Consider the following 15,412-nt stretch of genomic DNA (forward strand, 5'->3'; position numbering starts at 1 on the left):
TAAATAATTTGAACAAATAGGCAATACCATGAAAGCCCTTGCAATACCATTAAATGGAACCTGCTCCCAAAGGGACTGCATAAACCCTTGGCAACAGTGATAACATAGATGTCAATGTTAAAGAGAACAGCCAAAGATATCAGGAAGCATAAAGTGCAATTTAGGAGGAGAGTGGTGGATCCGGGTGAAAGAATTAGAAGAAATAGACAAGTTTTGCTCTTGGGACTAATTAGGAAGATGTGGGAGTCCAAGATTCTCTTACATACATGATACTTAAAATATCTATATTATATGTATATACCTAAATAACTATGAATGAAACTAGGCTAGAGTGCTATATATTTTATATCAATCAAGTAATTCAACATTTACCTTTTTGTTCAAAGAATCAACAAGAGAACTCTAAATAGTTATTGCTTTATAATAGAAACACCTGAATCCATCTGGTCAACACACTACTATACTGGAAACCATAATGACATCTGCTTGGGTTAGTCTTCCAAACTCACCCACCCACTACCACCCCTCTACCATAAATCAAGCGGAGTAATGAATTCATATCTATAAATAAATATTAATGGTTAAACTTCAGGAAGAATTTGCTACAGAATTTAACAAAGTCATTTTTATGCATTTCTTTTCAGAATAATGAAACGTTAAATGTACTAAAACCTCAGACAAGCTGAAATTTGGACTCTTTGTTTATGATTGCGTGCCAAACAAAATATGCACAAATAAAAAATAGAATGATATAGATGAACTCAAGTATGATCTTGTTTCAAGCCTTTTTAGCATCTTGCTTATGACTTTGCTGTCATTTTTACTTTCTCCCAGTAATTTTTTAAATTTACAGCTATAGCTAAAGATAGAATTAAACCACAGCTCTAAACATAAGAGTGCTTTCAAAATGAAAATGCAAAAAGTGCTTCACCAGTCTATCTGGAGGAGGGAATAGTAGCCAACTAACATTTATAAACCCCATTCCTCCTACAGAGGGATGATGTGCCATGTGCGAAATGGCCTATTTCAGTTTCCAAGGTTGGCAACAATCTGCACCAGGGAGACCAAGTTCCAGAGCCAGCAGTGCCCAGGTCTTTTCATGCATCACATACTGACAGCTGAATCTGTTTTATGGAGTCTTATGCCATACCTTGTTCTTGCTCAAAACCTACAATGCCATAAGAACAGATTTTGCCCTTCAAAACCATTTGATCTTTTATTTTTAAGTACATTTGGTTCTACCTTCTCTAATTAAAAGCGAGTATCTCTGCAAAATGAACACAAAAATCACATTTATTTTGCACTTTCCATTGTTCCCTCTTTTATTTTTATAGATTTATTTTGAATGACTTCTGTCCATTTAATCCACTAAAATGCATTCACTGTCAATATCAACAGTGGATTTGATTTACTCTTTTTCTTGAGCCTGTTGCCTGAGATTCCGTATCTCAATTTAATTATCTGAAGAATGTATTTTTACAGATTCATATCTCAACATACACTGCTGGAAAAAAAGTTAACAAATTAGATTTTCCTCACAGACTCCTTCTATCAAGACAGTGTGGAAAAGAAAATTAATCCTTTCCTACAATATTTTCCAGTAGCACATATTTGTCATGTTGCTATATAACTTTAGAAAGTCTAAAATGAGGTAATTCAGCATTTGCACCTCTATTCTGTGTTTTTCCCCTGAGAGAAAACCTTTGTTACACTCAAATGGGAACAGTTTAAACATTCTCTCTCCTTTCTTCATGAGGCAGCTAAGATAGTGTTCACTTAAAACCCAATTTTTGCTTGTCAGATGCCTGTGTAATTAACATCAGTCCCAAAAAGTTTTAGAAATAAGCCTGCAATTTTCCACAAGCTAACTGACATTTTCCCAACTTCACCCTCTAACTTTACTAATTTGCTGACCAAAATAACAATAAGTAATCATCCATTAAATAGGTGGGTTCTACCCACTCGACAGTTTCCTGCCTGGTCAATGATTCAGAGTGAATGCTCATTTTTTCCCATTAGTCTTTGAAACGTGTTCTAATTTGAAAGTATGTTATCAAAGAACAATTTAAATTGCACAATTTTCCTGGAAATGCAACCCAATTATTAAAAATTGAACCCAGAGCAGCAAAGGGATGAAAATGTACTATGAGATGCTTTGTTGTAGAGAGGCACCTATGATAAGAATAATGAAATTTTTGTAGCAACTTTTAAAAAATTGACCTCTACATCAGAGGCTTAGTGTCTTCAAGGTGAGTGGCAATAAATATACTTTTACTCTGTGTTCTCTTCTTTCCCTTTAGAGGCCTCATTTCTTGTGAATTCCCATGCTCCAAATCAAGTTCTTATCCAATCAAGTTCTTATATCCACTGCATTTCAACTTCAAATATGTCTTCATTTCAACCCATAACATAATGGCCTTATAAAGATGTATAACTTAAAAGTGTCCTGTATCTTCAGGATTACTGTTTATCATAGAAATTAATAATAAACTTCAGAAAGATTTCAATGAAGACAATCTAGATTTGAATTAGGAATTTTAAAAGTCCAATTTCTGACCTTTGGATTTTAAGTTTAAGGAAATTGGTAGAGTTGTTTCTATGCATTTTCCTTCAGAATAATAGTGAAACATTAGTGTATTAAGATCCTAGGCAAACCCAAGTCTGAATTCTTTAGACTCAAATTTGGACTGAAAATTCCTCCTTTGAGACATTTTAAACATTTCTCCCCTTTATTTGGGATACAATATTTCTTCTCCCAGAGTGAAAAATCTCCGTCTTCATTTAAAAGGCAAAAACATAAAGCCTAGAGTCACAGAGCTTTCCTGAGTTGGCTGAGTTAAATGATCTATTAGCTATCCTACATAAAAATTCACTCTGAACATCAGGGAACAGAAAGTATTAACAAAAGCAATAGCACTAATACTTACATTACAACAGAACTTTTGAAAATCAGTCTCAGAAGGAAGAACAAACATAGGGATGACAGTGTCATAAAATAAGTTGCCTCTCTGGAGTACTCATATACTTTAAATAAATCTATATTTATAGTATAATTAGCAATCTGATGAAATGTGAGAAGAATACATCAGTGAAGGACACGTCCTCCTCCAAAGTCAACAGGCTCTCAGGACACATCCAGGTTCAACATTCAGTTACTAGGAGCATTGCATCTCATTGGTAGCCTAAAGGAAACATTTTTATATGCCTTTTTTAGCAATCCATCAGTCTCTAGGAAAAACTCTGCTCAGTTACAAGTATATGTCAACAAACACAATTCATAGTAAAGATATTCAGCTACCAATTACCACCGGAAATTTAAATAAGTTCTAAAAATATAGGTTACATTCTGCTCTGAAATACTTAATCTATTTGGCATTTTTTCTGGTCCATTTAATGGTCCATCAGTACAATGTGTTAGACTGTACAAACATAGAATTAGACACAGTGCTTGCCTAGGGGATTCTCAATTTAAATAGACAAGCAAATAGATTAAACACTAAAATACCAGCGTATGGAAGAAATAAAGTGGATCACTACCATTAAGAATACATATTTATAAAACATGCACAATGCACAGCATGGTAGTAAAGGGCAGGATATCTCTCAGTAGCAAAGAAAGCATTAGAACAATCCAAGATGCTCTTTGGAAGGGAACTGTTTTGAAGATACTGTTAAAGATTGTCAGAGAGATGAAAAAGAGGATGTTATGAAAATCAGAGGTTACAAGAAAAAGAAAAGTTAACTAAAAGGGAGGAGGAAATTTACTTCTGGCCAAATGCAAGTGACTTCAGAAATCATTTAATATAACTCCCATCTACACACCATTGAAACATTTTTGCTAAAATACAGTCATCTAATCTCCACTTAAGTATTATTAGAGACATGTCTATTGGATGGGCGGATGGATGGATGGATGGATGGATGACTGGATAGATGGACAGATAGAAGGATAGCTATTCCAAAAAACAACAACAAAAGAAAGCTACTTAAATTTTGGAACTTTGTTGAAAGCACTTATCTTAAAATGACTCTTCCCAACTTTTTTTATAGACGTAGTTTTGCCCTCTACACCAGTGTTGTCCAATAGAAGTATAAGAGCCGTAAAGATGAGTCACATAAGTAATTTTACATTTCTAGTAGCCACCTTAAAAAAGTAAAAAGAAACAAGCGATTTTAACTTGAATAATATATTTCTTTAACCCACTATCCAAAATATTATTCCAACATATAATCAACATAAAAATGAGATTTAATATTTTATACTAAGTCTTCAGAACCTAGTATGTATTTCTATACTTACATCACTCCTCAATTTGTATTAAGCATATTTCAACTATTCAATAGCAATGGGCGGTTAGTGGCTACTGTATTGGAGAGCTCAATTTGAGACAATGGTTTACAAACTTGGCTAAACATCAGAATCACAGGAAACTTCTTAAAAATACAGATTCCTGGGATTCATCCTCAGAAATTTAGATTCAGTAAGTTAGGGAGGGCCAGGGAATCTTTTTAACAAGGCATTCAATAAACTACTGATCATCAAGCTGACATTTGGGAATTACTGCTCTAGAACAACACAAAATCAATCTAAGTCCTTCTATACATGACTATCCTTCCAAAATCTTAAGAGAAATTGTCACATTGGCACTGTATTTTATTCTACAGGCTAAAAATTCTAAGGTCTTTCAATCATTCCTCATCTGGCAAAGTTTCCAAACCTTTCAACTCCCTGGTTGCTGTACCCTGGATGCACTCCAGTTTGTGTGGCTTATTTGCAATAATGGAGAAGTACCATAGCATAAATAATCCAACTTAATCTTTATCTGCCTTGGAAATGTTTCTCAGGACTCTCATATGAATATGAGTGTCTCTGCTAAATGTTGAATTTGCAATACTTCAAACTAAAAATTTAAACTCTCATCATCAAGAAGCATTCAGGATGTCCAGGTTCTTCAAAATGCTGTTATTTCCTCTGCGGCACACTTCATCATAGGCTGGAGAAGGACCCTCTCAGGATAATTTGGAGTTATTCAAAGTTAAACAGAACTACCATTTTTTCCATGCCTCTCCACCCTCTTACCTTTCCTTATGACTAGAGAAGAAAGCAGGCATTTTGATTTTTAGAAAGAGCTCTTCAGTTTTCATTAAAGTTACATAAATACAAAACATAAAGTCACCAAAATAATCATATTTGTCAAAAACAAATGGGCTCAATTCAGTGCCACAAGTATTCACTTAGCAAGGGTTTACTAAGCACATTATATGTGCAACCATGGTAGGCCAGGAGGCTACAAGAAGAAACAATGCAGAGACTCAAGCCCCAAGGCATATTAATCTAACAAACATATAGAGATGCTCCCCAACTTCTAAAACATTGGTAAAACAAGGCAGATTAAATTCCTTCCTCTCCTATGCTAGACATTTGGGATTCATACCAGTAAATTAAGCATTCAAAAATCCCTGCCCTCATGCAGCTTACTTTTTAGCAGCAGAGACAAACAATAAACAATTCAAATGAAAAGTAAATGAATTATACAGTATGGTAAATAATAAATGTTAGGGAAACTAACAGATCAGAGTAAGGGGTATCAAGAATATTTGGGAGGTAAAAGACAAGTTGAAATTTTACTCTGTGATCATTAGAGGCCTCATTAAAAACTTATTTGAGAAAAACGTTTGAAGGAAGTAAGGCGGAAAACATGCAGCTGTCTGGGGGAAGAGCATTCCAGGGCACAGTGGACAGCCAGTGCAAAAACCCTGCAGCAGGCGAGTACCTGCCTGGCCTGCTTGAGAAGCAAGGATGCCAGTGGAGTTAAAGCCAAATAAGCAAGAAAGAGAGAAGCAGATGAGGTCAGAAAAGTAATAGAGTGGGAGTGGGAGTGTGCATGTAAGACTTTATAGGGCATAATAAGAACTCTGTCTTTATTTTGAGTGAAATGAAGAACCCCTGAAGGCTTGAAGCAAAGTAGTGACATGATATGTATTATATTTTAAAAGGATCACTCTGGCAACTATGTGAAGGACAGACTGCAGACAAGCAAGAGTGTAAGCAGGTAGACTACTTAGAAGGCTAGTGGAGTAATCCAAGTGAGAGAGGGTGTAGCTTGGACCAAAGAGGTACAGGGAGGAAAGGAGAAGTAATCAGATTACTTCACACACACAAAAATTATAATACAGTGTGGTGGGTATTGTGTCAGAGGATACTAAGAGAGCACAGAAAAAGTAACAAACAATAATTCCACCAAAAGAAGAATTTGTAGCCAAAGTGACAACTTACCTGAATGGTATGTAAGAGTTCATCAGGAAAAGGAACCAGGAAGAACAGCAAAGAAGAAGGCCAGCACAGAGCTGCTGGTGACCAAGAGAAATAGAGGGAAATGATATTTTCCCTAGAGAACCTATATTCTCATTAAAAGACATAATCATTTAAAGACTACAGTTACAGGTGCTACTGGAATCAAAATCAGCACGAGGACTTTAGATTGTAGAAATAAGTAGTAATGCAAGAATGATAATCAAAAAACAACACCAAAGAAGTAACAGAAAATGTAGGGAAAAATAAACCCACTTCACAAAGGGCTCACAGGAGATCTGTGGACATTCCACTGGCCCCTGAAACACTACTCAAGGTTCCCTGAAATCTTATCCTCCACCACCAGCTCCCACCAACAGATCAAATCAATATCAAGGAACACCAAGGTTATCCAGACAGAGCCAGGTGAAACAATTGTGTCATTTGTTTTTCAGAACTTCTAAAACTTATCCCCACAATATAGAACTCAAAACCTATGCTTTAATTGTGCTTGAAAAGTAATTATGTTGGGGTTGCTGTAGAGAGGAGCTATGCCCTGAATCTTCCTTTACTGGTTTTCTTGATGCTCCCCAACTTCTAAAACATTGGTACAACAAGGCAGATTAAATTCCTTCCTCTCCTAATCTGCCATTTGTCCTCACCCACTTCTACCAAATCCGTATATCCTTTACTGCCCATTAAGAACTAAAAACAGCAAAGGTAGAACAGAATATGCTTTAGGGGCAGTTTCTCCCCCAGCCCAGATGACCTTCACCTGTCCTCCCTTTAGCACATGAAAGTCATCATACTTTAGCTCCTACACAAAATCTAGCATTTCCACCTGAAAGCCTCTAAAAAGTCCAAGAGAGCATGATCTTCTGATAAGTTAATTCCAAAATAAAAATAATAATTAACATTTAGTGAATGTTTAGTAAATGTCAGGCATAGTTTTGTTCCTATGATGCACACATCAACCCTAAGTAGTAGTACTATTATTATGCCAATTGAGGCAGAAATAAGTAACAAGATCAAGTTCATACAACTAGTAAAGGAGCCAAGACTGGAGATGAAGATATCTAGCTCCCAAGCCGTGCTCCTAAATGCTACTGCACGTCAATATGAACTCAGAATTACCTCCATCATTCCTTCCCTTTGTCTGGAATACAGTGTGACCTTTCAGAGCAGTGATTTTCCGTCTTCTTTCCGTATATTTCCTTTGTAGGGAGAGACACTTGGTTGCCTGGGTTACTCACCCTTTCCCAAGAATGAAGACTATTAGCGGAGGTGTCATCAAAAACAGTTCAGGGAATATGTGCCCAAGTGCCCAGTTCCTGACAACTGGCCACATGAGAGAAGGGGAAGCTATGCTATACTTTTTTCTTCCCCAACAGCTCCTTCACTAATCCTTTTTAAGTACAAGGATGAATATCCGAGTCTCTACAAATCTAAGTTTATATGGTGAAACAAGAGTCACCACAACAAAAGTATTCAGCAATAAGCTATTTGCTTAGAAAATGTTTCCACCTAAGACTAATGTCTATCCAGGCAATGTCAATCAGAAACCGAAATCTAGCAAAAGATGAGAAATTTCATGAAGTCGATAAAAGCAATGTAAGACAAATGCTCAAATGACACAAAAAGGCCCTAAGTTATTATTATCTGATGCAGGTGAATAAATTTTTTAAATTAAAATTAAAATTTAACCAGAATAAGTACTTCAAAATAGAATGACTTCACATTCAAGGATTAAGAGAGAGTCCTCAGATATTTTTGCAAACACAAACAACAACAAAACACTCAATACTTGATTTTGCTCTGTTTCTTCTTAGAATTAGCTTGTGGTTAAATGATTACCTACAATTTGTCATATATAATAGACTAGGACACAATTTTCCTAGTTTTCTAATCATTATTCAAGATAAAGTCCCAAAGTTTCTTTTTCATGATTCACAATAAAATTTTGGTTCCTATTTTCCTGTAATAATTTATATAGACGTTTTCCTTTCCCTATTATACTGTGATCCCCATCCTTAAAATAGAAGCAGTGCAATAAATATTTGTTAAATGGAATTGAATTAAAATCAACAGGAAGGCCAGGTGCAATGGTTCACGCCTATAATCCCAGTACTTCAGAAGGCTGAGGCAGGCGGATGGCCTGAGGTCAGGAGCTCAAGACCAGCCTACCCAACATGGTGAAACCCCGTCTCCACAAAAATACAAAAATTAGCTGCGCATAATGGCAGGTGCCTGTAATCCCAGCTACTCGGAAGGCTGAGGCGGGAGAATCGCTTGAACCCGGGAGATGGAGGTTGCAGTGAGCTGAGATTGTACCATTGCACTCCAGCCTGGGTGACAGAGTGAGACTCCATCTCAAAAAAAAAATAAAAATAAACAGGAGACATATCACACCATAAAACCTTGTTGTCTAATGCCTCAGTTGTCAGTTAGTACCTTGGTAGTTATTGAATTATAGACAGATAATCTAGAATAAGAGAAAGAATAGATGCCTACAAGAATGGGATCTAGAACCAACATGAAGAGAATAAGCCAACGAGAGGTCGAATAAAGCCAAAGAAAGAAAGTCCTCACTTCAGTTGTTACCCAAGGTGAATTCAGTGATGACATTGAAAGCTGTTCACTTGCCAGAGCCTGTCAAGATTGCTCCAGCTCTTCCAAAATCAAGTCAGTGTTCCTCCAATATCCCTGGCACTTTTCAGAGGGGTCTTCTAGTTATGTTTGACCCTGTCAATAATTATAGCTACCACACTTGCTGAGTGCCAAATAGCATGCTAAGTGCTGTCCCTTCTATCTTCAAAATATTAATGCTTTCTGACTTTTCCCCTCCACATCCAGATTAACATTTTGAGGAGAAAGGGTGTATTTTTGAAAAAAGATTACAATAAAAAAACTCAACACTTGATTTTACTCTATTTGTTCTCAGATTTAGTTCATAAATGTTGGGGAGAATCCCTTAAATACTCAGCATTTACCATAAAGACTGAATTGACATGTAAAAAAATCTATTGTACATCCCAAATGACTAATATGACATGGTAACTGTCAACACCAAGTTGCAAACCACCCCATAAACACATTCTGTTGCATAGTTAAACGAGAACTCAAAAGAAAGTTTAATTTGGGATACTGAACTCGAGTTGGAAGAGGCGAGTCCAGTCTCAAAATGGAGGTAAAACCGCCACCCGGTCGCACCCAGCCCGATTCCAGCCGTCGCCGTCGCCGCCACAGGGAGGAGGGCCATGATCCAAAGGAACCAAAGCAGTTGAGAAAACTGTTTATTGGTGGTCTGAGCTTTGAAACTACAGATGATAGTTTAAGAGAACATTTTGAGAAATGGGGCACACTCACAGATTGTGTGGTAATGAGAGACCCCCAAACAAAACGTTCCAGGGGCTTTGGTTTTGTGACTTATTCTTGTGTTGAAGAGGTGGATGCAGCAATGTGTGCTCGACCACACAAGGTTGATGGGCGTGTAGTGGAACCAAAGAGAGCTGTTTCTAGAGAGGATGCTGTAAAGCCTGGTGCCCATCTAACAGTGAAGAAAATTTTTGTTGGTGGTATTAAAGAAGATACAGAAGAATATAATTTGAGAGACTACTTTGAAATGTATGGCAAGATTGAAACCACAGAAGTTATGGAAGACAGGCAGAGTGGAAAAAAGAGAGAATTTGCTTTTGTAACTTTTTATGATCATGATACAGTTGATAAAATTGTTCAGAAATACCACACTATTAATGGGCATAATTGTGAAGTGAAAAAGGCCTTTTCTAAACAAGAGATGCAGTCTGCTGGGTCACAGAGAGGTCGTGGAGGTGGATCTGGCAATTTTATGGGTCTCAGAGGAAACTTTGGAGGTGGTGGAGGTAATTTTGGCCCTGGTGGAAACTCTGGTGGAAGAAGAGGCTATGGTGGCGGAGGTGGTGGCAGCAGAGGTAGTTATGGAGGAGGTGATGGTGGATATAATGGATTTGGAGGTGATGGTGGCAACTATGGCAGTGGCCCTGGTTACAGTAGTGGAGGGGGCTATGGTGGTGGTGGACCAGGAAATGGAAACCAAGGTGGTGGATATGGTGGCGGTGGTGGAGGATATGACAGTTACAATGAAGGAGGAAATTTTGGCAGTCGTAACCATGGTGGTGGTGGGAACTATAATGATTTTGGAAATTATAGTGGAAAACAGCAATCAAATTATGGACCCATGAAAGGGGGCAGTTTTGGTGGAAGAAGCTCGGGCAGTCCCTATGGTGGTGGTTATGGATCTGGTGGTGGTAGTGGTGGATATGGTAGCAGAAGGTTCTAAAAACAGCAGAAAAGGGCTACAGTTCTTAGCAGGAGAGCGAGGAGTTGTCAGGAAAGCTGCAGGTTATTCTGAGACAGTCTTCCCAAATGCATTAGAGGAACTGTAAAAATCTGCCACAGAAGGAATGATGATCCATAGTCAGAAAAGTTACTGTAGCTTCAACAGATAACCCTTCTTGTTCAGGACTGTCATAGCCACAGTTTGCAAAAAGTGCAGCTATTGATTAATGCAATGTAGTGTCAATTAGATGTACATTCCTGAGGTCTTTTATCTGTTGTAGCTTTGTCTTTTTCTTTTTCTTTTCATTACATCAGGTATATTGCCCTGTAAATTGTGGTAGTGGTACCAGGAATAAAAAATTAAGGAATTTTTAACTTTTCAATATTTGTGTAGTTCAGTTTTTCTACATTTCAGTACAGAAACTTTAACAAAATGCAGTTTTGAAGGTGTTTCCTTGTGAGTTAACAAGAAGATCATTGTTAATTATTATTTTGTATGAATTTTGCTAAAGTTAACTGTAAAGAAACACCTGCTGACTTGCAGTTTAAGGGGAATCTAGTCTCCTCATTTCCAAACCATGATATGAATGGGTGCTGACATGTGGAGAGAATAGATAATTTGTGTGTTTGCAATGTGTATTCTAGATAAATAGGATTGGGTATTTAAATTAGCATTTGTGAATTTAATAGCATTAAGATTACCTTCAAATGAAAAAAGTCTCAAAATTTCAAAAAAAAAAAATTTAATTTGGTTATAAAATAAATGACTGCTAATGTTCAAGATATATATTTGTTTTCTATTTCTGCTTTAACAAATCACTACAAACTCAGTGGCTAAATTAACAAATTTATCTTGCAGTTCTAGACATCAGAAGTTCAAAATGGGTCTTCCTAAGCAAACATCAAGGTGTCAGTAGGGCTATGTTCCTTCTGGAGGCTCTAAGAGAAAACTTGTTTTCTTGCATTTTACAGCTTCCAGAGAATGTCCACATTTCTTGACTCGTGGCCACCTTCCAACTTCAAAGCCAGAGATGGCCAGTCAAGTCTCACATTGCATCACACTGACACATACTCAACTACCTCCCTCTCCCACAATTAAAAGGCCCCTTGTGATTACATTGGGCCCAGCTAGATAATCCACAATAATCTCCTTATTTTCAAGTCAGCCAATTAACAACCTTAATTTCTTTTGCAAATCTAATCTCCCCTTGCCATGTGACAATATATTCACTGGTTCTGGGGATTAGTTTGTGGACAGCTGACTATCAATCAGCCTACCAGTCCTTCTCTTGACTCCCAAAGATTCACATCCATTGTACATGCAAAAGTCCCCCAAATTTCCAGCCCACTGAAGTATCAACTCAAAGGTCCATCTAAATCTTAATCAGTTCAGAAGTCCCAAGAACCACACATTAGAATGATGGTGAAATAAGACTTTCCAGCCCTCAATCCCCTGATAGAAACATCAATTAGAACAACTATCAACACATAACAATACCATACAAAAGCTAAGAAAACCAGGTGAGAGATTGCAGCACCTGGGTGTGGCAGAGAAATAAGAAAAGGCATATTGAAGAGAGCAGTAAGGATAATTTTACATTACCCATCTCACCTTTCCCCAGTGTTGGGCAGCATAGCATGGAAAGCAATAATCTTGGGGAAAGGAAATAAAAATGAGCACTTGACTTTGTTTCAGACTCCAAAAATAGGCCTGACTCAGTAAAACCCAACACTAGGCATGACTCCACAGCCACAGACTCTAGGCTGGAACCCACATATTGAGCCTCCAAACCCATTCAAGTGCCAAACCGGATCCCACAGCCTCAAGCTCCAGGCCGGCCAATCAGACTTGGTCTTTGGGCTGCCCCACTGTCAGCCCATCCCCAGTAGCCTCAGGCTCTGAAACAAGCTCAACATTAGATTGGGCCCCACAGACCCAGGCTCCAGACCCATTCCAGAAACAAGCAGCTGCAGCAGCCACGGGCTCTGGACCACCCCCAGAGCTGAGGTGGGCTTCACTTTCCTAGACTTCAGACCTAACCTAGTACCAGGCTGCCAGCCTCTATCCATAGGGGCCAGGCTAAAGCTGGGTCTAAGGATGCCCATTCCATCAGCAGGGCAGTGATCATGGACTATGGCTCCAGGCTAGCTCCACAGACCCAATCAGTGAGTCCAGGCAACAGGCCCGCCAAACTGCTAACCCAGACACCAGGACAGCCTGTCTGAGAACTCCAGCAATAAGTCTTCCCACCGACCATGCCAGACAGCCTTCCTAGAATCTATGAACTGGCTGACTGGTGAAGAGCTTTCCCAGACAAAGCCAGTCTGCAAAGACTAGCATAAGTCCCTACTTCTTCAAATGCACTGATTTTAACAGAAGCAACAAGAAACATAAAAAACCAAGGAGATATAACACCACCAAAAGTGCACAATAATCTCCCAATAGCTGACCCCAAAGAAATGAAAACATATAAACTTCATGACAAAGCATCCAAAACGATTGTTTTAATGAAGCTCAGAAAACCTTAAGAAAGTACATATAAATAATTCAAAAAAATCAGGAAAACAGTAATAGATCAAAATTAGAAGTTTAACTCTTTTCCCATTTGCCCCATGAATACTCACCAGCAGCGCTTGCAGCTGCAGTGTTTACTCTGGGTTAACTTTGCCATGAAATATCTTGCTTTTATTATTATTTTTACATTGTTCCAGTATATAAGCTTTAGAAACAAAAGACATCATTCTATTTATAGCATTCTGTTTTTAATAGTGGTATTTCCATTTAAAAATATAGTAATTCTCAATTGCTAAAATGTCAAATCCTAGAAAATGTAGCATTCCTATGCAGATGTTAACATTGTTTTTGAAGAGTTGTTGGCCAAAGACTAATCTGATGAATCTGATTTTTCCAAAATTGATTATTCTGGTGATTCAAATAATTCTGATGTTAGTTCTGTTTAGAAATAACTCCAAAAACAGTTTTTATATTTTATTTTCACATTGCAAATCAGTCAGATTTCCTTCAGCCTCAAAAAGCATGTTTATGTAAAATTAAATGAGTGCTGGAAGTGAGCTGCACTTTTTTTCTAAACAGAAAAGGGATTAATGGAAAGTTTAAAATTATATTTGGAAAAAACACAAATTCTTCAGCCAAAAAAAAAAAAACCAGTGCACAAAATAAGTGCAATGGACAGTAATACCAACAGAATGATCAATTGGAAGAAAGGATCTGTGAACTCAAAGACAGGTTATTTGAAAATATACAGTCAGAAAAGAAAAAAGAAGGAAATGGAAAGAAGAAAGCTTACAGGATTTATGGGATGGCATCAGGAGTTTAAGAAGGAGGAAGAAAGAGACAAGTGAAAAAGCATATACACACACACACACACACACACACACATACATACTTTAAGTTCTGGGATCCATGCGCAGAATGTGCAGGTTTGTTACACAGGTATACACGTGCCATGGTGGCTTGCTGTACCCATCAACCTGTCATCTACATTAGGTATTTATCCTAATGCTATCTCTCCCCTAGCCCTCCATCCCCCAACAGGCCCCAGTGTGTAATGTTCCCCTCCCCGTGTCCATGTGTTCTCATTGTTCAACTCCCACTTATGAGTGAGAACATGTGGTGTTTGGTTTTCTGTTCCTGTGTTAGTTTGCTAAGAATGATGGTTTCCAGATTCTTTAAAGAAATAGTAGCAGAAAACATTTCAAATCTGGAGAAAGATATTCAGATACAGAAAGGTGAATGGTCTTCAGCCAGATTCAATCCAAATAAGACTATATCGTGACATATTATAATCAAACTGTCAAAAATCAAAGACGAAAAAAATCCTAAAACTAGTAAAAGAGCCAAATCACATATAAAGGAGTTCCAATAAAGCTAACAGAAGTTTTCTCAACAGAAGTCTTACAGACCAGGAGAGAGTTGGGTGATATCAAAAATATAGAAGTAATAAAAAAAAAAAAAAAGAAACTGCCAACAAAAAATATTGAACCCAGCAAACACTCCCTTCAAAAATGAAGAAGAGATAAAGACTTTACCAAACAAACAAAAGCTAAGGGAGTTCATCATCACCAGACCTGTCTTACAAGAAATGCTAAAGGGAGTTCTTCAAGCTGAAAGAAAAGGATGCTAATTAGTAACAAGAAAACATCTGAAATATAAAACTCATGGGTAAAATGAAGTACAAAGTCAAATTTAGAATACTCTAATACTATAATGGTAGTGTGTAAATCACTTATCTCTTTAGTATGAAGGTTAAAAGTAAAAACTATTTAAAAATAATAAAAGCTACAATAACTTGTGAAGGAATACATGACATAAAAAGATGCAAACTGTGCCTTAAAAAATAAAATAAAATGTAGGCAGGGAGTTGCAGCAAATGTATAGAGTTTTTCTTATGAGATCAAAGTTAAATTGTTATCAGCTTAATATAGCCTATTATAACTACAAAAAGTTTTATGTAAGCCTTGTGGTAACTACAAAGAAAAAATCTATAACAGATACATAAAAGGTGAAAGGAAAGGAATCAAAGCATACCAGCAGAGGAAATCACCTAAGCACAAAGGAAGACAACAAGAGAGGAGGAAAGGAATAAATGATGTCCAAAACTACCATAAAACAATTAACATAATGCCTGTAGTAAGTTCTTACCTATCAATAATTACCTTGAAAGCAAATGGATTAAATCCTGCTATCAAAAGACATAAAGTGGCTGAATGTATTTTAAAAATAAAAAGCAAGACCCAGATACATGCTGCCTATAAGAGACTCACTTCACTTTTAACAACACA

The 15,412-nt window shown here is 37.2% G+C and overlaps 2 protein-coding genes across 9 annotated transcripts in view; one reads left to right on the forward strand and one right to left on the reverse strand.

Annotated features, from left to right (window-relative positions):
- Positions 1-15,412, reverse strand: part of NELL2 (NEL-like 2 (chicken)) — a 422,942-nt gene that overhangs the window by 359,372 nt on the left and 48,158 nt on the right. The window lies entirely within an intron of this gene.
- LOC105533523 (heterogeneous nuclear ribonucleoprotein A3) lies at positions 9,432-10,992 on the forward strand. 3 transcript variants are annotated; one of them, XM_011971992.1, is made up of 2 exons: positions 9,432-9,479; positions 9,546-10,992. In XM_011971992.1, exons 1-2 carry the CDS (start codon positions 9,474-9,476, stop codon positions 10,608-10,610), a joined length of 1,071 nt encoding a protein of 356 aa, XP_011827382.1. In that variant the 5' UTR covers positions 9,432-9,473; the 3' UTR covers positions 10,611-10,992. The 3 variants fall into 3 exon arrangements, with proteins under 3 accessions (XP_011827382.1, XP_011827383.1, XP_011827381.1); XM_011971993.1 differs by having other exon boundaries at positions 9,438-10,290; positions 10,417-10,992; XM_011971991.1 differs by having other exon boundaries at positions 9,438-10,992.

This window comes from Mandrillus leucophaeus, unplaced genomic scaffold, assembly GCF_000951045.1.
Source record: "Mandrillus leucophaeus isolate KB7577 unplaced genomic scaffold, Mleu.le_1.0 Scaffold1257, whole genome shotgun sequence".
Classification (NCBI taxonomy): domain Eukaryota; kingdom Metazoa; phylum Chordata; class Mammalia; order Primates; family Cercopithecidae; genus Mandrillus; species Mandrillus leucophaeus.